General features: G+C 47.2%; 1 protein-coding gene across 2 annotated transcripts in view; it reads left to right on the top strand.

The window, feature by feature from the left end:
• Positions 1 to 27,809, top strand: part of LOC146830288 (E3 ubiquitin-protein ligase TRIM39-like) — a 155,333-nt gene that overhangs the window by 2,459 nt on the left and 125,065 nt on the right. For both annotated transcript variants that reach the window (XM_085604476.1, XM_085604477.1), the window contains exon 2: positions 9,290 to 9,519. In XM_085604476.1, coding sequence (XP_085460602.1) covers positions 9,364 to 9,519 — 156 coding nt within the window. In that variant the 5' untranslated portion in view covers positions 9,290 to 9,363. The remainder of the gene's footprint in view (positions 1 to 9,289; positions 9,520 to 27,809) is intronic.

Here is a 27,809-nt window from a genome sequence, read left to right as displayed (position 1 = left end):
TCCCTGAGGACCTAGAAAAAATTGAATTAATCTCAGGATTTAAAAAAAATATGCAGAAGTCAGAAGAAATTCTGAGTATTGTGATTTCGGGAGGGATGAGGCAGCAACTTAGGGAAGGTGTCCTTTGTGCTGGATGGCTAAGTCGCAAATATATTTGAGGTACGATTCACCAATAATCTGTCGGGCTGGTATATAGCAAATTGATCTCAGCTACATGTACAGACAGTCAATGATCTTGTTGTGGAAGAATTAATTTTCTAAAAATGAATATTTTGCCCAGGTTTCTATATTTATTCAACCCATTCCCATGAATGAGTTGAAATCAAATGAGAGCAAAAAGACTGACTTTGTCTGGTTGGAGAAGACAAGCAGAGTAAATAAGAGACTATTAATTCCATTGAGAGATCAGGGGATTGGAATGCTCGATGTCCTCTACTACGAGTATGCGGTCCACCTCTGCTTCCGGGTGGACCTGAGAGCGAGATAGACAGATAACAATGCGGTTCCCAATAGATAGGGTGGTTTTGGGAAGGTTGCTGTATGATCTACCATGACTTCTTAGTGCACAGTGACCAGAAATACTCACCTATTGATCCCTGTGAAGACCATGTTACAGATTTGGGATTTAATCTCGAGTAGTGGGTGCCTCACTGCCTGCCTCACTGCCTCTCCTTCTCTACTATTCCTCTGACGATTCATATTTCAACTCAGGAAAAGAGGGAGGAACAATATAAGAGATGGAAAGAGGAGAAGTGCATGATACTCTCAGATTTTTTCTTTTGTGGGCAAATGAGGTAATTTGAACAGTGATACTGGGATTACTAGTTCAAGAGACGGCAAGGCTCAAGTACTTACAGCCAAGGAGCTTGCCTCTTCCCCCATCGAATAAAGAGGCAGACGTAGGAGAACTGACCCCAATGCAAAAGTCTGAGGGTGCACTTGGGCTCAAGACTACTGGTCTCCGGGTTAACTAAGGTGTCAGGGGAAGTACAGGTGAAAATAAATTGAACTATTAGAAGCGGTGTAAAGTGACAAAGGGAGAGCCTGGAAGAAGAGGGACCTCTATGGTAGGGAATTCCTAAAACATACAGGTGCAATCCTGTAAGGGAGATGGATTATAAAATAACATTCCGATGGTATTTCCGTCCTGAAAAGCTGCAACATATTCATCTGTGGATCTCCGATAAGCTCTGGTGCTGTGACGCAGAAACCTGCTCAGAGCTTCATATATGGTAGACTTGCATGAAGGTAAGTATCCTGTGTAAGGAGATCCTTGGCCAGATAAAGAGAGACAGCCCACATTGGTCTTCTTAGGAGCATTGCACAGTGGAAGTAATATATACATAAGAAGGAATATATCCATAGGGGGACTAATGATGGGGTGGCTCTTGCCCCCCAGTACTAGAAGATCAGAGACCCTTGCAGCTTGTTTCAATGCTGCCAAAGTTTCTGGTAGCAAATAGCCATTGAGAAGCTCACACATAGCTTGCAGCATAATAATAAGACCTTGGAGAAGAAATGGGGACCTCTGACAGCATGTCTTCATTGCACTGTCAAGTGCATAGAAGCTCTAATCAGGTTGAGAGGATTGAAACTGTTTGACTGTTGAAACAAGTTACCCGGTTCCAGAATGAATATGTCTCTTCCAAACGTGAGTCATTACATTGCGTGCTTTTACAACGCGGTCATCACAATGACCGTGTTGTTACAACTCCCTTCCATTTTTCACTGATTGCCTCCTCTGTTTTTGATATGTTTTGCTGGTTTAGATGCTTTGGGCACTGTGGCACTGCTATTCAGTGCCACAGTGCAAGAGCTCCCTATGTTAAAGTGATGCAATTGATTAGTGACTCCATGATTGGCTTATTTGATTTACTTGTCAGACCCTAGTACAGTGCACCTTGTGTGCCCAGGGCCTGTAGATCAAATGTTGCTGGTGGGCTTACAGCACTGATTGTGCCACCCACAGAAGCAGCTTGTAAAGCGTGTCTCAGGCCTGCCATTGCAGAGCCTGTGTGCAGTCTAGTACTGCCCCCAGTCTAGTAGTGCACCCACTTACCAGTCCCCAAACTTTCCCTTTTCTACATGTTAGCCACCCCTAAGGTAGGCCCTAGGGTAGGGCACATTTTATGTAAATGTAGGCTATGCCCTGATGTGTGTGGCATACCTGATAGTGAATTACAGCCTATTTTGTTTTTCACTATTGCAAGGCTACCTGTTCTCATAGGTCAGAATGGACAGTTTTGATAACATCTTATAATCCTAACTGACCGAGGGAACATGGTAGAAATTCAAGTTTAGTATGCCTGAACTCAGAATGATAAAATACATCTGTTAGAAATGGGTGTCTCTGGTTGGCAGTGGATGACCACTGTCCAAGCAGGGACCCTTCTTTCTATGTCAGAGTGAAGGGCTGTACCCCTTTGACAACCCCTGCTCCACCCTGTGGTAACGTAGCACAAGCAGTTAGGCTAATCTCAGAGTCAGTGTGTAAAGCATTGATGATCATACACAGTAAATACAGTGAGAAACACTACAAAGGGACACAACACAGGTAGTTATCAAAAAATAGTTATCTTTATATAGAGGCTTATCACAAGACCAAATAACGAGGAAACCACAATACTGTACAAAAAAATAGTTCTCTCTGAATGCTGCAAAAAGAGTTCCAATGGGGAAGGTAAAGCTCAGTTCAGGGCAATGGTCTCTGCAACCCTTTTTACTCACAGTTCTGAGATGTTGGCAAATAATCCACAAGAAATGTTGCTCCGGTGGGTTAGCGATGTTTTTCCTCACGCTCTGGTCATGGCCGCTCGCTAACGAAGGATAGCAGCGATTTTCCGGGCGCTCAGCAGCTGTAGCGATGATTTTTGGGCCGCAAACGTGCAGGGCGATGATCATTCCAGCGGGCCCTCAGCGGCAGCGATGTGACGATTTTCTTTACGCTCAGCAACTGTAGCGATGAATTTGTGGCCACAAACGTGCGGGGCGATGATCAGGCCAGCGGGCCCTCAGCGGCAGCGATGCGACGATTTTCTTTACGCTCAGCCACTGTAGCGATGATTTTCTGGCCGCAAACGTGCGGGGCGATGATCAGGCCAGCGGCCCCTAGCGGCAGCGATGCGACGATTTTCTTTACGCTCAGCAGCTGTAGCGATGATTTTCTGGCCGCAAACGTGCGGGGCGATGATCAGGCCAGCGAGCCTTCAGCGGCAGAGATGCGATGATTTTCTTTACGCTCTGTAGGTGTAGCAACGATTTTCTACACGCTCCTCGGCTGCGGCGGCTCGCTAACAGGCCTTAGCGACGAAAATGAAGGTTACTGGTCCTGAGACTTCAGTCAGGAGGCTAGTTCTCTCTCTACCCCTTGGGTGATTGCAGGTTCAAGATTAAAAAGTTCGCTTTCAGCTCCTTTTTCCTCCATTTTTCCAGTCCAATGAAAACTACTGCAGGCCAATCCAGGGAACAGCACACAACACCAGGACAGTCCTCTCCTGCAGCTTTCTTTAGTTCCACGGACAAAGGTTGGTCTTGAAATCCAGGGGCAATACACATTGTAGGGGTTTCAGCACAGATATTTATACCCCAAAAGTCTTTGTTCTAAAGAGTCACAAGTCACTGAACCCAGCCAGAACCAGTTCTGCTCAGTCCTCGAGCACTTTGTTTACCAGGCTCTTCTTTCCTTTCAGGGTGCAGGGCAGAGACATCAGACGCACCATAGGAGGTGGAGCCAGCATTGTGAAGGGAAGGCACAGCCCTATTCAGGTCCCAGGTGCAACTCCTCCAACCCATCTAGATGCAGATCTCTCTATTCACCACTGGGACACCTCACCCTGTCTCCTGGAAATCCCCAGCCCTGTCACTCCAAACCCAGACAGCCAATACACATAACAGCAGAGCACACTGGAAGGCTTAGGCAAGAAAATACCTACTTTCTAAAAAGTGGTACACAGAATATAAAAATAAACTTCACTAAAAGATGTATTTTAATATTCTGAGATCAGGCATACTAAATTCGTTTTTCTACCATGTTTTATGGGTCAGTTAGGACTATAGAATGTAATAGCCAAACCTCCCATTCTGGTCTATGGAGAACAGGTAGCCTTACAGTAGTGAAAAACGAAATTGGGTGTAATTCACTACCAGGACATGCTACACACATCAGAGCATGTCCTACCTTACACATACAACACACCCTACCATAGGGGTGGCTTACATGATGCGAAGGGAAGGTTCAGGGGCTGGGAAGTGGGTGCACTTCACAGCCAAGATGGCAGTTCTAGACTGCACACAGACACTGCAGTGGCATATCTGAGACACACTTTACAAGCTGCTTCTGTGGGTGGCGCAACTCAGCGCTGCAGGCCCACCAGCAGCATTTGGTTGACCAGCCCTGGGCACACACAGGCCACATTACTAGGGACTAACAGGTAAACCAAATAAGCCAATCATGGATATACCAATTCACATGACATATTTACGAAGGGAGAGCATATGCACTTTAGCACTGATCAGCAGTGGTAAAGTGCCCAGAGTCATAAAATCAACACAAACAGGTCAGAAAAAATACAGGAGTAGGGCAAAAAGTTTAGGGATGACCCCGCAAAAAGGGCCATTTCCAACAACATCTTTTAGTGAAGTTGGTTTTAACATTCTGTGTTTGACAATGCCACTTTTAGAAAGTAGGTATTTTCTTACCTAACCATCCAGCCTGCCTCTGCTAGCTTGTGTATTGTATGTCTGGTTTTGTGAGTGACAGGGGCTGGGAGGCTCCAGGAGGCAGGGTGAGTCAGCACAGGGCTGAATAGACCAATCTGCATGTAGAGTGGTGGGAGGAGTAGAACCTGGGCCTGAATAGGGCTGTGCCTGCCTTCCACAATGCTGGCTCCACCTCCTGGGGTGCGTCTGATGACTCTGGTCCACATTGACAAAGGAAGAAGGTGTGCACTGGCAGAATGCACCCTGAACTGGTTTGGACTAGGTACAGGACCCTCCGCCTTCAGAGAACAAAGAAAATAGTAGTATAAATATGGGGGCCCAGACCCCAAGACTGTAGATCACTTCTGGGAAAAGAAGACAAACCTTTGCCAAGGAGAAGAACCAAGGAAGCTGCAGGAGTTGGACTGCCCCTTTGCCAGTGTGCTGTTTGCTGGGTTGGCCTGCAGTGGTTTCTTCATTGCCAAGGAAAGGAGAAGGAACTTTTAAGGAACTTTCATCATCTTGCAGAATATTTCTCCAAGGGCTTGAATTTGTGCTTGCCTCCTGCTGAAGTCTCAGGGCTCCAAGACTTCACCACCAGCCCCCCTCTGAATTTCCTTGCTTGGAATTCTGTCTGCAGAAGCCTGCGTGTCGCTGGGAGCTGGAAGCGCGACTCAACGAGAAGTAGCGTGACGCCATCGCAGCTGTGCCGTCGCATCGCCGGAGAAGCATGGCACCGCCACAGAGGCCGCCGCCGCATCACCAGAGAAGCGTGTCTTCGCCGCAGTTGTTTGTCGTCGCATCACCGGAGAAGCGTGTCGCCACCGCAAGGGTCGTCGTCGCATCACCGGAGAAACGTGTCGCAGAGTCTGTCGCGGCTCCAAAGTTACAGAGTTTGCCGCACGGCCGTTGGGCGTGCACGCTTCATCTTCAGGCCATCCCATCGCATCAAGGGTACCATCTTATCGCATCACACCGGATTGTCGCATCGCATTGAGGCACCATATTGCCGCATCGGAACCAGAACACAGTACGAGAATCAACGCATCACCTCCTCTCCAGTAAGAAACAAGTCCCATCCCCTACTCTGCGCAAGCATTGAGGAGTGACGCATCGCCTCCCCCGAAGCAAGGAACCGACGCACCACCCTCCCTGCGAACCTTTTGTTTGTTTTGCGTTATGCACCCAAGGTACTTTTGTGATAAACGTGTTGCATTTATCATCAACTTGAACTAAGTTACTTCTACCATCTTTAAGTCTATTTTTGAGTACAGTTCTAACTTTACTACTCCTAAACTGAGAAAAATCCTAACTTTAAGACTTTCGGTATTCACAGAAGGCATTTAGGAGTCCTAAAGTTAGGAGTCTTATATTTACTACTCCTAAACTGAGAAAAATCCTATTTTGGTATTCACGGAAGGCATTTAGGAGTCCTAAAGTTAGGACTCCTAACTTCTGTGAATACCGAAAGGAGTAAGTGCCTTCTGTGAATACCAAAATGGTAGTACATTTAGGATTTTGTCTTAAGTTAGTTCTGTGAATCGGGACCTGAGAGGGCTGCTTGAAGCACAGAATAATTCCTACTATTTTTGCACTAAGTTTTTCTGCTATAAAAGTATGAGCTGAGTATTTTTTATGCATTTTAAACTTGTCTCAAAATTTGTTGGGTGCACGTTGATATTAAGTGATAAGTGGGGGATAAGGATAGCACATAAACTTGGTTTTATCACGTATGTGGCTGCATCTATGAAGACTGCCTTTGCCTGATGTTTGTATATTTGAAAATGTTTATTTTATGTTCATATTTTTATATGCCGAATAAAGATTATTAAAGAAATATTTTTGGAGTGCTCGAATACCCAGAGGGTGTGTTGGCGCTAGCAACATTGTTGCATGTAGACCAGGAAGATAAATGAGACCCATTATGAAGAATTGAAGGGCTTTCAGAAGATATGTAAAGGAAGCTCAATCTCAGCTTGAGAGGCTCCCCGCACAAAGCTGCAGCCGCCCCAGGTCAGGGTTTGAATCTGGGTAGGATCACAGTTTTGCAAAAGAGGATCTTAAAGGCCTGTTGGGAAAGTACCAGTTGAAGCTGTTTTTGAGAAACAAGGGCCCTTGGTCGTGTAGAACTTTATAAGCAATACATAAAGCCTTGAAGGAAACTCTCTGCCTGACGGGCAAAAAGTGGAGCTTCCTCGTAGGTTTAGACACCGATTGATGTTTGGGTAGTTTAAGAAGGAGTGGAGCGGCTGCTTCTTGCATGGTCTGTAGCCTGTTTAGCGCACGTTGGTGTGCAGTTAAAAACAGACTATTACAATAATCTGGGGACAAGGGGAGTAACTACCGTATTCTGAAGCTAGGAAGGAATAAGGGAGTATCTTCTTTATCAGCGGAAGAGTCTGAAAGAACTTAGAGGTGACTACATTGAATTGGTCAGTAAGGGACAGAATAATATTGTTCAGGACACCCAAGTTGTTTTTTTTATAGACAGGAGACGGGAGGGCGCCCATGTCTTGGGGCCTCCAAGCGGGAGTCCAAAACGAGGGCTGCGCTCCGAAGAGCAGGACCTTTGTCTATTCTGAATTCAACTGAAGGCAGTTCTCTGCCATCCATTGGTTGATGGCCTGCATACAATTACAGAAATTTGTTCCTGTGCCAGATGTGTCACTGGCAAGGGAGACAACAATTTGCGTATCATTGGCGTAGGGTGTGAGAGCAAACCGAATTAAATAATGAGTTTAGCCAGAGGGGTAACATAAATGTTAAACAACGTCAGGCTTAGTTAGGACCCCTGGGGGACCCCACATGGGAGGGACAAAGAGTGAGAAACACATTTTTCCAGACAGACTACTTGTTCACAACCGTGAAGGAATGAGCTGAGAAGATTCCAGGCAGTGCCAGAGATACCAATATTTGCTAGATGAACTAACAGTCTGCCATGGTTAACGGTATCAAATGTCGCTGACATATCTAACAGGATCAGGGCAACTCTGCCACCCAGGTTGAGGGATTCCCCAATTTCCTCTGTTGCCTTGATTAATATTGTATCCATGCTGTGGCCAGAGGGGAAGCCAAATTGGGTGGCATCCAGCAAATTATTATCTGAAACTAACTTAACACGTTGACTATTCATTTCCTTCTTGATTAGCTTAGCAGGTAAGGGGAGACATGATATGGGGCGATAACTGTTTGGATCTGAAGGATCTAATGAAGGTTTCTTTAGAAGAGGGATAAATGATTTGTTTTTCCAGATGAAACACATGTTGAAAAATATTGGCCAGAGTGGGAGGGACTTTTTCAGCAATGAGAGTGCCTCTCTTAGGTTGACATGGGTCACCTGGGGAACCCGATTTGATTGATTTGGTGGAGGGAGGAGTGAGAGAGTTAAAAGTGGGCTCAACCAAGGTAGGACTTGGAGAGATAGATACAACTGTGATGAGAAGACGTACAAGGATTAGAAAAAGTATTATAGATATTAGCAACTTTCTGAAGAAAGAAACTAGCCAAGGAGTCACAGAACTATTGGCAAGCATTAGTAGAGCACCTGGGTGAGTCTGTTGTAAGTATAATGACTGTTTGCATAAAGTTACCTAGAAGAGTTGTTTGTTGCTTCAATTTTATTGGTAAAGTAAGCAGCCTTTACTGTAAAAATCTTAGCTTTGTAGGTACTCACACATTTCTGATATGTAATACTTTCTGCATTATTGTATCTGTGTCGCCACTTTGTGTTTAAAAGTTCACAAGGCTTCTGAGAACCAAGAGGTAGATGCCTTGTTACCCTTAAGATTAACCGGTCTTTGGAGGGGGGAGTCGCACAGTACAGGCGGCCGAGTCAATCCAATGAGTGTACTGTGTAACGGCACTATTTAGGTCATCAGTGAGGATAAGTTGGGAGTTAAATAGTAGTTTGGCAACATTTTCTCAGTCATCTTTGTGCCAGGCCCGGATGGATACAGTGATCGAGAAGGTAGTGGAGGCGTTGTAAAATCATCTTTGAATGATCAGTGATATATGTCTCAGTAGGGATATGGCTTTATCCTGGTTCATTTCATTTCTGGATAACTGAACTCACTTAGTCACGTTGGGCTCTCAGCAACAGTTCCAACCCGTTCTGAGTTGTTTCCCTGCCTTTCAAACATCTCCCTGAGTCCATTAACATTCCAGTGAGAACCAACCATTCACGAAATTCCTGCTAATCGTGAACATGCCTACAGCCTTCTACGGGGACAGAGCTCCTAGAGAAGATCTCATCTGCCACATCACTGTCACCAGGAACTTCTGTGTTCACAAGCTAAGACTGACACACACATCCATAGAATTTTTCAGAGATAGGTCTTCTCCAACACCACAATCCATCTGAGAGCACCCATTCTCCACTCCTAAGCATTCCTGTGTCTACCAACGGGGAGTGTAGGAGTGCAAGAAAGAAGGAAAGTAGCAGAAGGAGAGTTTGCAAGAGGTGGCAATTCAAAACTTAAGTAAAGCACTTTTTAAGGTTTGGTATTTGAATGAGACTCACACTCCTATATCCTTTACCCTAAGGATGGTCGTGCTTCACAATATCTAACAAGCTATTCTTTGCTTCTGACAGGACAAAATTAGAGTTGAGAAGGATACAAATCCATCTGCGGACGAACTGCTGCACCAGTGGTAGACAACGGGGAGATGCTTCCTGGTAAACTGGAGGCGATGAAGAAGAAGGCGAAGAAGAAGACAGTGACAATGGTACAAAATGTGAATATCACCAAACTCACTTCTCCTAGTGCCCTGATAACAGACATAGGGAAGAAATGTGAGGAATCCGCCTTGGAGTCCCTGAAGGTGAGACACTGCTTGGTAAACACAAGACAATACAGAAGTGCTACGTTCATGTGGTGTGTGAGATGTTAAGTGTAAGAGAACATGCATGATATTTAGAAGGGGTTAGTTTACCGACAGGCCTTAACAGTATACCGATAAGTTCAGTTTTAGTGACCGCTTGTTTGCTACCAGGGTGTCCACAGTCTGCAGCCCTCCATAACATTTAAAAGCATGTTGTTTGTGCCCTTTCCCAGATTGGGGCACCACTGTGGAGTACAATGTATTTAAATTAGGCCATAAAGGGCATTATGGGGCACTCCTTTCCAGGAGCAGTACATTATAGATGAGTAGCTACTACAGCTCATTTATTATTCTTTCCCCTTTATTCAATATATGTATATATTTCTTCTGGGTTTTTTGGTCCCACCCATCAGCCACAGTTAACTTTAAAATGTTGGGGGCGATGGGCTAGCCCCAGGGCACCTGCAGACCTGCTAACTTCCTTCCAGGTACTATCCAAGGTGCCGGTGGGAGCCAACTATGCTCCCGCTGACGGGAACAGCTTTTCTTCCTGGTCCCGCAGTCCAGGAGTAGTTCTGTGTTTCCTTGCCTGTGAGTGCAGTGGCAGGAAGAAACATATGCGCCACAACCTGTTGGAAGCCTTTCTTACCCCGCTGGTGGGAGCACTGAAATCGTCCCTGCCTGCATTCTCATGGGACAGGGGACAATGTCCTTGGGGATGGGATTCCCAGGATACTAACAGTGAGCCATGGGAGGTGAGCATACCCATGCTTCCCTCCCCAAAAACATAATAAATACTGCTGGCCCTGGGAGAACGTGGTCCTCCGTACAATGGCTCGGGGAGGCCGAACAATGCCCCCTCCCCATTCAAATGAAATTTGGCTTCAGGGGATGGCTCGAGGGAGGAGGGCCACACGCCAATACCCCAATAAATATCAGTCATAGGTTATGGGATGACTACCTAACTACAATTCCAGCCCTTCCCTTGCTCTAACCGGAACAACTTCTCAAGAGCCTCTCTTGTCTCTTGATGCCCTAAAGACTAACCTTCATATTGTAACTGCACTTCATGTTCTTTCCTTTCCTATGCCAGCATAAGTCTGCAAACAAATCCCTCAAAAGTTTCCACCTTACAGCAAGCCCTCATTGTCTAATTACACTTCAACCTCATCCAACCCTGCCCCCAGCACATCAACTCAAAGATCTTCCTCTAAACTATCCACCCTTAACCAAAGCCCACAGTTCCTAATTAAACTTCAAGAACTATCCAATCCTACCCCCAACACAACCCCTTGAAATCCTTCCTCATAGTTATCCACTATAAAATCAAACCCACACTGCCTTTAACACTTCAAGAACCTCTCGATCCTACCCCAGCACAACTACTCAAAGACCTTCCTCATATGTATTCACTCTATAGACAGACCCCCACTATCTAATTACACTTCAAACCTGCTCTCATCCTCTCCATACACAAGTCCTCAAAGGTTTCTTCATTATGTCAAACCCTCAATGTCTATTTACACTTCAAGTCTCTTCCAAACCTACTTCTGGCACCACACCTCAAAGACCTTCCTCATAACTCCCCACCCTAAAGACAAGTCCTTACTGCCTGATTGCACTTCAAGTCTCATCCAATGCTACCGAGCACAACTCCTCAAAGATCTGCCCCATAAGTATTCATACTAAAGTCAGGCCCTCACTGTCTAATTATATTTCAAGCCTCAGCCAATCCTATCTAACACAAGTTGAAGACCTTCCTCATACCTATCCATGCTAAAGTCAAACCTACACTGCCTATTAACACTTAAAAAACTCTCCAATCCTATCTCAACACAATTCATCAGTGGCTTCCCTAATTACTACCCACCCTAATGTCATACCTCCTAACTAAACTTCAATTGCCATCCAAGCCTACCTCAACACAACTCATAAAAGACCCACCTGATAAATATTCACCCTATAGCCTAGCACCTACAGCTGAATTTTACTCCAACAACCACCCAATCCTACCCCAACAGAGTTCCTCAAAGACCTTCCTCATAAATCCACACCCTAAAGTCAATCCCTTATTGTCTAATTTTTTTTTCTCAACAAATGTTATTGTTTCAATATGCCTCTACTAATATCATCATAAGACAGGATCATTTCCCAAACATTCAATAATGAGTTCTCGACCTTTACATGCAATATCAAAGGTGCTTGGAAGGGCCATCACTTCCCATACCCCTATTTCCCCTCTTGTACCTGCAACCCTGCACGTAGTCGGCAGATCCAGGTTAGGCACGGTCTATAGCCCCATCTGGAGGATCCAGTTCATAAGCGTCCCTGCGAGACCTCACTTCAAACCACCTCAATAGATAACGGGTTAACAAAACACCCTCTACCCTCCCCCCACCCCTCCAACTTCCCCCCCCTCCCACCGTCAGACTTGTCGCTCCTTCCGCCATCTCCCAGTATTAAGAATGAGTCGCGCTGATTGAACTACTGGTATCGCAATGTCAGGGTACAAATGGACGGGAGCTACTACTTAGTACCCGCTGCCCTCCAGCCCTGCCACCCGCTCTATAAGGGCAATGCAGCCATTCATGTGCGCAAGTATTGTCGTGGAGGGGATCAGTCATTGTCGACCGTCGGGTTCTTAAGTAAGTCCACCATCACTACCCATGCTCTGGCTGCGGTCAACATTTTGTCATTATTGGCTCTCTGGGCCAATTGTAGTCTGAGAATCCCCTCGCTGTCTGCCCACTTTATAAATTCTCGCAGCCATCGTGCAGCATTAGGCGCCGTGACCGCCTTCCAATGACTGGCGATTTCTCGTTTAGCAAGGACTTGCCCCAAGTCTATGAATTTACTGGTAATTTTGTTACGGACAGTGTGGGGAAACCAGTGAATTAAGCAAAAACCCGGGGACTGATCAATGCCCTTATCCATTATTTCGCCCAGTTTAGCCGTTACCTCCCCCCAATACTCATGCAGCAATGGACACTCCCAGAACATGTGTAAAAATGTAGCATTCTCTAATTTACAACGGGGACAGGCAGTTTGGGACCCGAAGAATTCGTTGATTTTGTGCGGAGTGAGATACGCCCTGTGGAAGACATAAAATTGTATCAGCTGAAACCTCGCATTTCTAGAGCATTTCCACGCCCGCTCCATCAGCTCCTCCCATGGTCTCTCCTCTATAGGGATCCCAATGTCCGCCTCCCACTTAATACGTAGCCTCCCCAAAGGGGACCTAAGCTCCTGAGTAAGACGCCTGTATAGGCAGGTTACCGCTTTGATCGTCCCTGCCGCATATACCACATATTGGCAGGGGAGAGAGGTCGGGGGTTCCGCCATCCCCCTCTTCCAGTGTTTCCGGATAGCTGCCGTTAAAGCAGCATGTAAAAGAATGTCATGGCGGGGCAGTTCGTACCTTTCTAAAAGGTCCTGGTAGGGTAAAAGAACGCCATCCTCATAGAGGTCCCCAATAGTGGAGACCCCCACTTCTTCCCAGCCTCGCAGTCATTGCCAATCCCCCCCATGTGGCAGACCCTCGCAGACCCTCAGCGGGATCTCCGGGGCATACGGGGTTCCCATCTTGGCTCTTCTGTTGGCCTGACTCCAGCACTGCCGCACCACACACAGCTCCCTCGGGATCTCTCACTCTCGTAGAGGAAGCCGGAGAAGCGTCCGAGAGAGCTGGCGCAGGTCCGGGCCCATGCCCCCGTGGACTTCCCCCAGGCGTAATCCCCTGGCCATCCACTTTGTAAACCATTGAAATTGGGCTGCATGGTAATAGGCCTCAAAGGCAGGGGCTGCGAATCCCGACTCCCGCCTGGGGCGCTGCATGGTAGGAAGCACCACTCTGCGCCTCCCAGACCCCCATAAAAATCCCGTAGTCATAGTGTTGAGCTGGGTGAAATATTTTCGCGGTATCCATCGAGGAAGGGAGCCAAAGTAGTACAGAAGGCGTGGCAAGGTTACCATCTTTAGCAACGCCACCCTTCCCGCTACTGAAAGTGGAAGGGTCCCCCAGAATTCAAAATTGCTCCTGGTGGTTCGTAACGCCCTTCCGATATTCCCTTCCAGCAGGTCAGAGGGTTCATGATAAATCCGGGCTCCTAGGTAAGTCAGGCAGCTGCTTTCCCACCTCACGTCTAGTGCACCTGGGGGTGCCCCTCTACCACCCTGAATAGGGAAAAGGCAAGTCTTATTCCAGTTGACTCTGAGGCCTGCCACCCGTCCCAGTCTAGCCAACAGTTCTCGAGCCCCCCGTAGCTCCTCAGAAGCATTGACAAGGAACATTAGGAGATCGTCCGCGTACAGAGCGATATAATGGAACTGACCCACCCCGTCCAATCCCTTGTAATCTCGTCCCGATCTTGCATGCACCGCCAGCGGTTCCTTTGCCAGCGCAAACAGGAGGGGAGACAACGGACATCCTTGTCTCGTCCCCCTACCCACACTGCAGGCCTCCGAAATCACTCCCCCCGTGAGGACCCTGGCAGTCGAGAGGTGGTATAATATCCTCGTCCAGCTCACAAATCTCTCGCCTAGACCAAAAGCCCGGAGAACTCGAAACAAATATGGCCACTCCAAACAATCAAATGCCTTCTCAATGTCAATAGATAAAATACATGCCTCTTCTCCGAAATGCGCTGAATTGTGAAGCAGCTGACATAATCGACGGACATTCATGGCCATATTCCGGGAAGGAATAAACCCGGCCTGATCCACATGCACCAGTGTTGTCGTGTGGGTCAGGAGTCGGCCGGCTAGAATGCTGCTCAATATCTTGTAATCAAGATTACGCATTGCGAGGGGGCGATAGGCAGCGCGATCCCACGCCGGTTTGTCCGGCTTGAGAAGTGGTACGATTATTGCTTCTCTGGTTGAACGAGGCAAGCAGCCCTCCCGCCGCGACCTGTTGTAGAGGGCTAACAGATGGGGGGGCCAACTGATCCACAAATGTGGCGTAAAACTCTATTGGGAGCCCGTCTGTGCTGGGGGTTTTATTCCTGGCCATACGTTTTATTGCTCCCCGGACCTCCTCCAGTTCCACATCTCGACCCAATTTCTCCGCGTCTCCCATCTCAACCTGAGGGAGTTCAATATCAAGAAAATCATCCTCCTCCAACACTTGGGGGTTGAGTTGCCTTTGATAGAGGGCGGTGTAGTATTCCAGAAACTGGCCATTAATAGCCTGCTGCCCATAATACACTGCCCCATCTCCATCCCGCAGTTCTAAGATTGGAGTTCCCCTTCGCGCCGGGTTGGCCAGCCATGCCAGTAGTGCCCCAGATGTGTCTCTCTCAGCATGCACCCGCACCGCGTATGCCCTATAATCAAAACATCTCAGGCGTTCCACTTGGGTCGCCAATCCTTCCATGGCCGTCGTAAGTCCCTCCTGTCCATCCACCCGTTCAGGTCTTTCCCTTTCCGCGTCTCGGAGCTGTTGTTCTGCCCTCTGAACCTCCTTCAGCAGGGTTCTGCGCACCCCAACCGCTTCTCCTGTACAGCGACCTCTTATCACTACTTTAAAAGCATCCCACTCATTGTGAATGCTAGTGGTCGTGTTAGTGTTGGTCTGGAAGTACTCCTCGATAGCAGTGCCTATTGTGGTTCGAAATACCTGGTCTTCCAACGTCTCCGGTCTGAGGCGCCAACTGGGAATAGTGGACTAACTCGCAGCCAATTCAGGGACACCAGCAGGGGATTATGATCTGATATTGTCCTGGCTAAATATGCCCTCAGTGTGATGCCTTCATGCACATCTGGGGAGCAGAGAGTAGAGTCCAGCCTAACATGAAGCTCATGTAAAGCCGAGAAATAAGAATAGTCCCGTTCTTCTGGATGCTGAGCTCTCCAAGTGTCTATCAGCTCCCAGTGCCGCTGCCAGTCACGTCGAGCTTCTGCTATTCTATGCGTGGGGGCGTCAGGGAAGGGAGGGTGAGACCGGTCCAGGGCCACTTCAGTAACGCAGTTAAAGTCCAACCCCCCCAACAGCACAGAGCTAGTCAGGACCGGCGCTAGCTTCTGAGATAGCTATGCAAAGAAAGCAGGCTGATCTACATTAGGAGCGTATATACTTGCCAAAGTAATATCTCGGCCATCAAGGCGCCCCACCCCTACCACAAATCGCCCCTCAGGGTCTATTATCTGTCGTACACATTGAAAGGGAACCCCCGCGCGCACCCACACCAAGGTCCCTCGCGCAAAGGCCGAGTACGTAGTGTGAAACACCTGACCCCTCCATTGGCGCTGTAGCACAGCTCCTTCGGTCTTAGTCAAGTGAGTTTCTTGAAGTAAGGCTTTTTGCACTCCTCTTCTCGTCAGGTAGGCATGTATTTTGTGCCGTCTGCTCATCGTATGCATCCCCCTAACATTCCAGGTTATATTTTTTATGCCTACGGAGGTACCCATAATCCTGACTATATATACCGACAGCAGTGATTCCCCTTAGCGACATGTCTGACCCCAACCCACTTATCCCAAACTATAAACCCTACCCAACTCCCACACCCCAGGAGAGGCACACCAGAACAGGTCCCCATCCAAACTACAACAGTCATACTCGAAACCATGAAAAGGTGGAGGTGCGTGCCTCTCTCCCGATGTCCCCAGAACTCCCCCCGACTCCCCCGCCATCTCTAGGCCATCCAGCCGGGCCCCACTGTACAGCCAAGCCCCTCCATCAGATAACAGTTAGGCCACTGGGATCAGGGCCAATAGGGGGCAGCCCATCATCTTCTCTCCAAGGAACCGGCAGACCAATTAACCAAACACCTCGTCTCCCGTCTGCGGAGTGACGTCCAGAAGTTCAGCATCAGAGAGTCCCTGGACACTACTCGCTCTCGAGCTCTCAGTCCTGTCCCTCTCGCGGTCCGTGTCATTGCCAGTCGGACTGCCATTCCCATGGCTAATGGCTGCCACTGCCAAAACTGCCCTGTCTCGTTCCCGCCGGCGGCCAGCAGGAGAAAGGGACCTCTGTGGGGGTGAAACGGGAGACAACTGCCGCTGGGGCGAATTCAAATGTGGCGAGCGTGGTCCAACTTCGCCGCGGGTGTTCAGCCAGTCCCAAGCGGCTTGCAGGGTGAGAAAAAAGTGCGTTTTTGCCCCTGAGGTTACCCTAAGGCGGGCCGGGAACAGCATTGCATAGGGAAGATGAAGTTGGCAGGAGGATCTCTGACGCTGCACCTCCTTAGTATAACTCGGGAATATCATCACCTTGCTGTTCCCGATCTGTAGGTTCTGTTTCTCACGGGCCCTCTATAGAAGTAAGTCCCGATCCCGGTAATGCAGTAGCCACACTACAAGTGGATGGGGTGGGGCTCCAGGTCTAGGAGGGCGAGCCGGGATCCTGTGAGCACGTTCCATTGCATAGAAGGGGGAGAGACCCTCCGGGGCCACCTCTGCTTTCAGCCATGTTTCCAGATACTGAACCGCATCATCCCCTTCCTCCCTTTCCGGAACGCCTACTATGCGGAGGTTATTCCTTCTCGAACGCCCCTCGCTGTCCTCAGCTCTCATCTCTAGCACCTTAACCCTGTGTACCACTTCTTTCAGTGAGCTTTGAAGGATGGTGACAGCATCTGGTATGGCCTTCATGGTAGTCTCGTTGGTTACTACCCTCTCTTTAAGTTTCCGGTGGTCGTCTTTCAAGAGGGTGAGATCCGACCCAATGGTGTCCATCCTCGCCTCCAACGCCTCCCATGAGGATATGATGGCCTGCATGATGTCCCCCAATGAGGGGTCTCCGGGTTGCCCCATGCCACGCCTCCCGGCCGCACCGGCCTCGTTGTCTGTGTGTTGTTCCGGTTCGGTCGGCCGCAGAACCTCGTACCTCTTGCTCCTGGACACTCTTCCCATTTTCCGAGCTATTGTCGGAAGTAGGGTGATGCGTGCCTAAAGTCCGTGGGCCCCGCCCTCACAGGTCAAGTACGATGCCGCCGTCCTCCAGTGGGTGCAGTGGCCCCTCAGCCCATGCGTGATTTGTCTGACAGTAGGTGGACCAAGCGACTCCAATCCACAGTCGCCCCCGGGAGTTGCCCCAGCTCCCTCAGTAGTGTGACGGATGGTCCATCTAGGAACAGGGGGCTCGCCCCTGCAGCAGTGCAGGAAATAGGAAGACCTGCAGCGCTATCACTGTGGCCCTCCGGTGTAGCAGAGTCTGGGCCTGACACTCCCCCGGTGCTGTGATGACACTCGCAATGACCGGCTGAGGCGAAGGGATGTGCCTGCGCTTCTAGTGATGGTAGACCTCGCCTCCCCCGCTACAAGGCGGTCCGTCACAGTGCACCTCCAGTGCCAGTATAGCCGTGCTGTGAGCAGTGTTTTCGTCCAATCCCCCCCACGCTCTCCCTCAGCACAGCTCTCTTGTCATGTCTCTGTGCCACTCAGCATGGGCATGTGAGGCGCCCGCCAGCACTCACCAGGGGTAGCCTGTGCGCACCTCTCACCAAATCCCGGAATCGCAGGCTACTTCAGGTGCCTCCAATCACGTTCCACTCGCGCCTCCGTCTCTCTCCCTCCTGACCGCACCGCAAGGCCTCCGGGAGTCTAGGGCAGTCGTGGCAATCGCCAGCCCCTCCAGGTGCTGTGCAAGTCTGCGGGCCATGGCATCCCCAGGCGCGCGAACCTCAGAGGTACCAGCCACAGGAACTTCTCCTTTCACCCCAAGACCAGTGCAGTCGGGTGTCGCCACAATCTGCCGCCTCAGCCGGATAGAGCGCCAATCCGCGCCGGCGGGCACCGTGTGCAGAAGAGGCGGCCTGGATGCGAGCAGTTTCACTTCGGCATAGGCAGTGTCCTTCCGTCCGCCATCTTAGGGTCAGGCAGCCTCGGCCATTCAGCTCACCGAGGCGAGTCCGTCTTCACCGCCCCGCAGTTTCACCGCCCAGAGGGTTCCCAGACAGGATCCTACCTCCGAGCAGTTGGGGCATGACTGCCAACAGTCGTGTCAGGGGCACCTGGAATCCCTAACGGCTGACGTTTCCTCCTCCGAGCACTGCTGCCATTTTGGGTCCCGATTCGGTGAGGATCAACGCGCAGAGAGACCCCAATTTTCTCCTTTTGCCAGCGCTTCTCACGCCTCAAAAGTTCAGCCAGGAGGGCACCCAGTTTTTCGCTCTAGTTTGCAGTATCGGGGGCCTCCATATCTCGTCAGGATGATCTACGGCGGAGGGCAGCCACGGAGGAGCACCGAGATCCGCTGCTGCTTACATCGGCGCCAAGCCACGCCCTCCCTCCCTTATTGTCTAATTGCACTTCAAGGACAAACCCTACTACAATTCTACTTCTCAAAGACCTTCCTCATAACTACCCACCCTAAATAAAAGCCCACACTGCCTAATTATACTTCAAAGACCATCCAATCCTACCACAAACAACTTTGTCATAACTATCTCCCCTTAATGTCAAATCCACACTGACTAGTAACCTAACACTTCAAGAATCACCCAGTACTAAATCCAACACAAGTCTCAATGGCTTTCATCATAACTTCCCACCCTGAAGTAAAGCCCACACTGAAATGTGTTCTATTGGCTTTTTCACATTTAGAAAACACTGATACAGCAAAACAAGCATATTATGAACATACGTGAATCTCCAGCACAAACGTTACATATGTAGAATTGAGCAGTATACGTCAGCTCTCCCCCAAAAAACAATAAGGGCTTACACATTGAAGTCTGTGTAAATAGTGTTTATCATGTAGGAGCATCGAGTTCCAAAGTGTAGCTTCAGGCCTGTTCGGCGGCATAAGTGCAGGTCGTTGCGTAAGTGCCGCTGCACCATCGCATGTGGAGGGACAATGCAGCGTACGGCTCTATGAAAGGGGGTCAGTGCGGAGGACCTCTACCTATGTAAGTGATGGGGTAGGCATTCAGCAGGGTCGTGTAAGGGGCATGTCATGATTCATGGGCCATCCACAATCATCGTGGGTGGTGTGTCTCCGGAGGAGAGGAAACAGACAAGGAGGCATTCACTAAGCATACTCTCCTTGTGGCCTCTCATAACCCTCTTGCCACCATGTGTAAAATCTGAGGTAGTAATTTGGTGACCATTTCCAGGGAGCATTGTCCTTTTCAAGGTGGGCACATATTGCTTTTATCATTAATGTGAGTGAGGTAGGTCTTCCAACCTTTGCCACCCGTTCCGTCCCCTCGCATCCTAAGAAGCCTAAGGGTGTTCACTACTGCTTGCACTCATGTCAGTGATGTGGATAAAACAAACACAAGGAGGTGATGGATGTAGTGCTGAAACTTTTCAGACACTCACCCCAGTCACAGATCTGGGTTGAATCCCTCATTGTTCTTTAGCTCACTTCGCCACCCCAGTTCAGACCCAGCCATATGCACATCAGTCTTGACCCTGTTCCTCATGGAAACAGTTCAGCCCGAGCTGCCAAGCCAGGTCTTCCCTGTACCAGAAACAATCATCCTGGGACTGATTTTGGGGTAGCACCCCTCATCAGCCAAGGTAGCTTGAATCCAGTGGCAAAGTGAGCAAGGGATCCACGTCTGGGCATACCATGCCAAATTTAGGGCAAACACTTCAAACATAATAAGATGATGAACAGAGTGCTGAAACTTTTCAGACACTCACCCCCAGCCACTATTAGATCTGGGTTAAGTCCATCATCATTATTTAGCTCACTTTGCTGCCCCAGTTTAATACAATGTGGACAACCAGTATTGGGGTTTGGGGGCTGCAGGTGCATTCCATGGCATCTCTATCTGTCGCTTCAACAGTACAAAGGTGAGGTCAATAAATGTATGTAAGTGCTTGTTCCGTTTGGCTTTGGGGCTTATCCCCAGTAAACAAGATTCGGTGTGGGAGTGAGGGTATGGTCTTCAAGTTCAGCAACTATAGTGCTAATTTCACGTCATACCACCTTTGGTATCGGGCAGTCCCGTACCATGTGCTAGGACCCCGCATTCACCAACTTACACCGGGGATACTCAGGGGTCAGGGCTGGGAACATACGCTGAATGCGCTGTGGGGAGAGATAAGCTTGATGTACATCACTGAATTGCGCAAAGTAGAACCTCTGTTTGTTAAAAACCTCCTTCACATGCTGTAATACATTGGACCAGGTCTTGTCCAAGAGCGGTTGTGGGAGGACCCTCTCCCCAGTTGCATATGCTGTAGGTACGGAGTTAAGGGAAGTGTGGAGGATAGTAATGGCATGTCGCGTAGATCCATGTGATAATATCGCGTGTAAAGGGGGGACAGAGCAGGTTCTGCCTATCCAGCGTCCCAAGTGGCTTGTAAGACACACAACACTGTATATTGTGATGTGTCAAAAAGTGACCTGCCCCTATTCCATACATTCCATAAGAATTCATGACATCCTGGAATGCCATGAACTAGCCATCTTGGAATCGATCACCCAGTTTGGTCACCCCTCCTCCTTCAAAATGTCAGTGTTGAGACTTTGCACTTCCTTGTGACGTTTTAATAAATGCCACAAGTCTATGGAAGGGGAATAAGACATCACTGCCCCTTTCTATGAACAAAACAATGCCAGCATAGCTGAGTCACAGTCGTGTCGTGTGTTTCCCGCTTAGGTCATCCAACAGGGTCAAATAACCATGTGTAGAAATTCATGACCTCAAGAACGCCACAAATGGGCATCTGTTTAGAGCACTCAAAGGCCTGTAACCAGCCCATCGGCCACTGCAGATGTGCTTCTGCATAATACATTTTAAAATTGGGTGCACCGAGACTGACCTTAAACAATTGGTGTTGTAGAGTGGCAAGGGCTGTGTGCTTCCCACCCTTGCCCCATATCAATTCCATGAGAAGACCATGGAGTTTGTGGAAGAAGGAAAACAACCATGACAACACAGTCATTTCAATGCACTACATTTACAACATGATCATTACAACGCAACAGCCTTTACATCAAATGCCATTACAACGCATGCTATTACATAGCATGTCACTACAACACATGCCATTACAACGTATTATAAGGTAAGTAATGGGAAATAGTAATTTTTACCCCTACAGTATCCAGCTCTTATCCTACTGTTGCACTCACTGGAGTTGGAATAGTAATTATAGTAATTTTTACCCCTACACTATCTAACACTCACCCTACTGTTGCCCTAAAAGTATTATGCGTTGTAATGGTATGCGTTGTAATGGAATGCATTGTAAATGTAGTTTCTAAAAATGCATTGTGATGTCATGCATTGTAAAATGATGCATTGTAAAGGATGTTGCGATGTAAAAACCGCTTTGTAAAGGCATGCGTTGTAACATGTCCTATTTATGGAAGAAGCACTGTGGTAATATGATCGGAAGTGTTGCAAAGAAGTAAAGCAAACGGGGCTGCACCAACATCTTAGACATCGCCACCAGGCCCAGCGGGGATAGGGGTAGCGGTTGCCAAAATGGCATCGACTGCCAGATGGATCTCACTGCCTTGTCCACATTATCCTACCTGACATCTGCTTTGAGTGGTAGATCTGGACACCCAGATATCTAAAGGTGTCGTTACACGATTAAAGACGGGATCCCGTTGGTGCAGTCCTGTGCAATTCAGTTGTTGGGGCCATAGGGTAGAGGCAGGATTCGGGTCAATTCACTCAATTCACTCTGAGTCCGGAAACAACCCAAAATTACTCCAGTAGGAGCATTATTCCTTGGAGGGAGGCTACAACCTCTTTTAAGCACTCCAGAGTGTCACCGGCTTATAGCGATATAATATGGTGCACACCCAATTCCGGTATCCCCCATTGGGGTGCCTGTTGTCGCAGTCAAAAAGCCAATGGCTCCACCACCAAGACAAATATCAACAGCAACAAAGGACACCCGTGCCTGGTGTCCCTTTTAATTGTAAAACTGTCCAATATCACCTGACCCATCCGAACTTGCACAGCTGGGTTCCTGCACGTAGCACAATTCTATCCCGAGCCGAACCCCATGTCGAACGCTTTTTCAATGTCCAAGGAGACGGCCACCCGGCTGTAAGCGCAGGGGTATGTCCTTGATTAGGCGTAGCAACTGACGGTTGTTGAGAAAGGTGCTGCCCCCAGGTATAAACCCCGACTGATCCTCGAGTACAAGTGTGCCGATATGGGGAGCAATCTTTTGGCTAACACCTTGCCTATGATTTTAAAATCTAACTTAAGTAATGACAGCAGCCTATAAGAACGGATGTCCAATATGTTCTGATAAGGTTTAGGCAACCAACAATAAGACCTTCTCCCAACAAGTCTGGAAGTTGGCCTGTCTCCCTAGCCTCGGTGTACATGACCAATAAGTACTGTGGACCGTGGGCTGAGAAGGTGGCATAATACTTGACGGGAGCTCTTACAGTCAGGTGTTGATGATGACTGGCCCATTCGGGTGTACGTTATCTTCAATCCTCGCATGCTCCCTAGTGTCAGGGGCACCAGTAGGCTACAAGGCACCCCTGCAGTCATAAGGGTCAGATGGTATAACTTCTGCATCCTCCTTTGTCACAGTTGTGTCGTTGGGTTCTGGTGTTTCATTCAAACACTCACAAGGGGGTAAGGAGATACTGTCAGCCCTAGGGTCATTGCAGCTCAGAGCGCCTAAGGAAAGGGACACATCATCTGAATCGGACCCACTGTCCTCAAGCGTGTCAAAATCAGGGGTGTGTGCTCTCTGTATATGTCAAGGCAGTGGGGGCCCTGTACCTGGCGCCACTTCCTTTATCTACCAACAGTGCGAGTCCCTCCGCGGGCCCCCTTTCCGGCTTAGCTACGCTGGGTAATCAGCCCTCACTCCTCAGCTCATGGATAGCACCGCACTAGCACGGCCTCGCCATCATGGCCGTACTAGGCCATAGAGCCAAGCTCATGTCACTGGAATTGTGCGGCTCCGCTGTAGGCAGGAAGGTTGGCATGGTAAAGGCCTCCAATACTAGTGGTGCCTCCGATCAGCTTCCCCTTTGGGCCCCTCTTGAGGTCACCGCTCATCGGCGTCAAGGTGTGGGCCGGTCTCCGCCGCTGTGATGGCGCAGTTCCGCTGCAGTCAGGACGGCAGTCTTGGTACAGGCCTCTGGTGATAATGTTGTTGCCGAGCGTGGTCGCTTAGATAGTAGTACCGCCGCGGTTCCCCTGTTGACTCACCACTTCTAGGCGGATGCCTGCAGGGTAATGATATATGAGAAAACAGTGGTTCCAGTGGATAATAGGAAAAAATGATTTAAGCAATGAATATGCACAATCGCAATAGGTGTGTAAAAGACCTGGTAATGTTAGAGGGCAAAATGTAATTTCTACACAGTTTACTCAATATAGTATTTTATAAAAAACAGCAAATAGTATATACACTTCTTTAAGTCAAAAGCGCAAAACTTTGTGCATGGTGTCCCCAAGTAAAAGTTGGGACCAAAAAGTGACTGTACACGGTGAAATATTTTGTAAAAGGTTTCCATAGGTTATAAAGAACGACCATTCAATTACACTTTTTTCAACAGTCTACGTATACAGTGATACAAGCTGGGTGATGGTCCGTTCTATGTGCTTGTCGACGGCGTTTCGACCCTTCTGTGAATGTAGGGTCTCTTCAGGACTAACGATGTAGGGACATCTAAAATAAATTGATAAGGGTTAGCATAAGTCCCATATACCGGCACAGATGCGAGAAACTATAGCGAAGGACTTCAATTGAAGGTGGTTACCTGGATTGCTAAAAGGGCGCAGCCTTAGTGAACGTGAAGTGCCTCAGTGGAAAGTGAAAGGAAAGAACTCACGTGAGGACCCAGCCGGGTTCTTCAATGGTGGGTTCGAAAGAAGGAAAAGCACTGGTAAGTTATTAGCGCTGCGTGAATGTGTGATAGCTAATCATTCACTTACTAGATACAATCATAGTGGTACCGGAAGATTTGAAGTTTTGCTTTTCCTCCTTTAGTGGAGGGGTAAAAAATACTATTCCAACTCCAAAGAGTCCAACAGTAGGGAAAGTGTTGGATAGTGGAGGGGTAAAAATTACTATTCTCACTCCAGTGATTGCAAAAGTAGGGTAAGTGTTGGATAGCGGAGAAATAAAATGTATTATTCCAACTCCAGTGAGTGCAACAGTACGGAAAATGTTGGATAGCAGAGGGGTAAAAATTACTATTCCCACTCCAAAGAGTGCAACAGAAGGGAATGTGTTGGATAACGGAGGGGTAAATGTTGCTAAACCCACTCCAGTGAGTGCAAAAGTAGGGTAAGTGTTGGATAGTGGGGACATTAAATTTGCTATTCCAACTCCAGTGAGTGCAACAGTAGTGAAAATGTTGGATAGCCGAGGGGTACAAATTACTATTCCCACTACAGTGAGTGCAAAGGTAGGGAAAATGTTGGAAAGCAGTGGGGCAGAAATTACTATTCCCACTCCAGTGAGTGCTACATTAGGGAACGTGTTGGATAGTGGAGGGGTAAAAATTACTATTCTCACTGCAGTGAGTGCAACAGTAGGGACAGTGCTGGATAGCGGAGGGGTAAAAATTACTATTTCCACTGCATTGAACACAACAGTAGGGAAAGTGCTGGATAGAGGAGAGGTAAAAATTACTATTCCCACTCCAGTGATTGTAACATTAGGGTTAGTGTTGGATAGCAGAAAAACAAAAATTACAAATAACACTTAAACAATTGAAAAAAGATATTACAACATTTTAAAAATCATAAGAATAAATAAACAATATTTTAAAAATATAAAATTAAATATATTAAATATATAAAAAGAACACATATTATATTAATAACATATAACAAAGACCTACAAATAATATATAAAATAAATGAATAAGTGCATTTATAAACAATAATTATTAAAAAGTAGCAATATTAACTAACAAAAAAATTAATTAAAACATAAATGTATTTTTATGTTGTTTCCTAGCCTATAACACCACACCAATAACGAAACACTTCAACATTTTTAATAAAATGTATTTCCATAATTAACATAATTAATAACAATCTTAATAATAAAAAAATAACAAACATTAATTGAGTACACATGCTTTAAAAGTATAATATCCACAATACAAACCTAAATTACACTATAAAATAATAAAAACTATTACTATTAATAACTAATAATTACATATTTAAACATTTATTAAATACCCACCTTTTACCCCTTTAAAAGTATAAACACACACAAAAATAAACAATTACACCAAATAAATATCAAACAATTAACATTAATTAACCCCTTCCCTGCTCATGACGGAACCGTTCCGTCATGAGCCACGGTTGTCGTGTGCTCATGACGGAACGGTTCCGTCATGACAATCCTGCCGGCGGCCGCTCCGCCTGCGCGGCGCTGTTTCCCCGCCTGTGCGGGGCGACAACGCAAATGGGCGGAGTCATGACGGAACCGTTCCGTCATGAGCACAGCTCAACTGTGGCTCATGACGGAGCGGCTCCGTCATGAGCACAGGCCCGCCGCGCTGCCCCCCTGCCCCCCCCAGCGCTGCAGCGGAATGTCCGCAGCAGCGAAGGGGTTAACAACTATATAATAATTAATTAAACACAAAATACTTACCACCCTTTACTCCTATAAACTCCTCAACACACACATAAAATTAATTACACAATTACTATAATTAATTATTAATTACAATTAATTAACAAATATTTATGAATTAATTAATAATACATTACTTTACCCATTTTAACACTATAGCATCTCAAATAAACAAATAATAATTAATAAAAAATATTCAATACATTTTATATAATTAAATTACTTCTCACCCTATTCCCCTATAAACCCACAACCTGCTACAGAACTAAAAACACAAAATTCTCATAAAAAATATTAATAACTACTAAAAATAATCAATTAATTTTATATAATTAAATTACTTCCCACCTTATTCCCCTATAAACCCACAACCCGTTACAGAAATAAAATCGCTAAAAATCAAATAAAAAAAAATTAATAACTACTAAAAATGTAACACATATATTGAAAATACAAACAAATCGTATACAAAAAAACATACATCACATACATATAAAATATATACTAACATTCATAACATTAATAAAAAAAATCAATATTTTTAACAACTATATTTTTGCAAACAATGTTTTACATGATATTTTTAATGTCGATATTACTTACCTAAATTTCGATATTCTTGACCATGAGAATTTGTCTGTCGATATTTCTAACCCACGATATTTTTAACTCGATATTTGTGTAAATCAATATTTTTGATTCAATATTCTGCACCACTCACAATACAAAGAGCGCAGGGGAGAGCCTTGGTTAATAAGTTGGAATAAAAGAGTCAGGCGGGGTTGATACATTGGGACCCTATGGAGGATCGTGCACAACAGGGGAGAGGCAGTGCGAGTGAAGAACGTGGAGGGTCTGCTCCAGTGGTATGGCAGGGGCCCCTGGGAACATCCCGGAGACTCAACCTACGGAGGCTGGGGCATACCTTCTCTCATTGCATGTGGTGCTTGATGAGTCAAGGTCCAAAGAGAGAACATCACTAGGCAGAAAACTTGTATTGCCCCTTTGGAAAGGGCAGAGTGGGGGAAGGGAGAACAAAATACAGGCCAAATACTAGCAAACCAGGAGACTAATAATCAAGCTCTTCTTGAAAAGCAACAAAGCCAGGACTGACACAACATCACCAGAGCCCATGTTAGCAAGGGTCCGACCGCCTTACAAGAATGATCAGAAGGACTGTCTAGAGGAGCTGAAAGCCAGCTTTGGTAAGACCCTGGCGGGATTATGTGCCTCCCTGCGAACTGATATGGGGAGACACCGTTTTTTTCCTGAGCTTTATATAGTGCAAACTTGACCTGAAGGTATCAGAGCACTTTACATGAGCACCAGTTGTGTTACATAAGGACATCTTCATTTTTTTTTTGTTAGGCACAGGGTGATTAAGTGATATGCCCAGAATCAGTGGATGTTGAGCGTGGTTGCCGAGACTCGAACCCGGTTCCCCAGATTTGAGGTCGACCGCCCTAGCAGTTAGGCCACATCCTCTCCCAACACATACCAGAGGTGAAAACTGATATGGAGTCCCTGAACCAATGGCAGGAGGAAGCTAAGATCTAACAAGGGCAACATCCAGATTTGCAGTTTGAAGGGGAAAGCAAAGGGCGATGGCCTCTATGGGTGCTTCACAAATATCTATCGAGGTGTACAGTAAACGAGTGAAGAGAAGATGATCGGAACACTGAGAGCCCTTGAACACAGAGGGAAAGAACACCTGCGAGCCTGGTGGAAAACCAAGTGATAAAGTGGCCAAAATGTTGGACTATAGGCTGGAGGAAAACAATAATATCCCAGGCCAATAA

The sequence above is a fragment of the Triturus cristatus genome, chromosome 5_1, assembly GCF_964204655.1.
Source record: "Triturus cristatus chromosome 5_1, aTriCri1.1, whole genome shotgun sequence".
Lineage (NCBI taxonomy): Eukaryota > Metazoa > Chordata > Amphibia > Caudata > Salamandridae > Triturus > Triturus cristatus.
The sequence above is the reverse complement of the archived record's forward strand: the minus strand, read 5'-3'. Positions and strand labels throughout refer to the sequence as shown.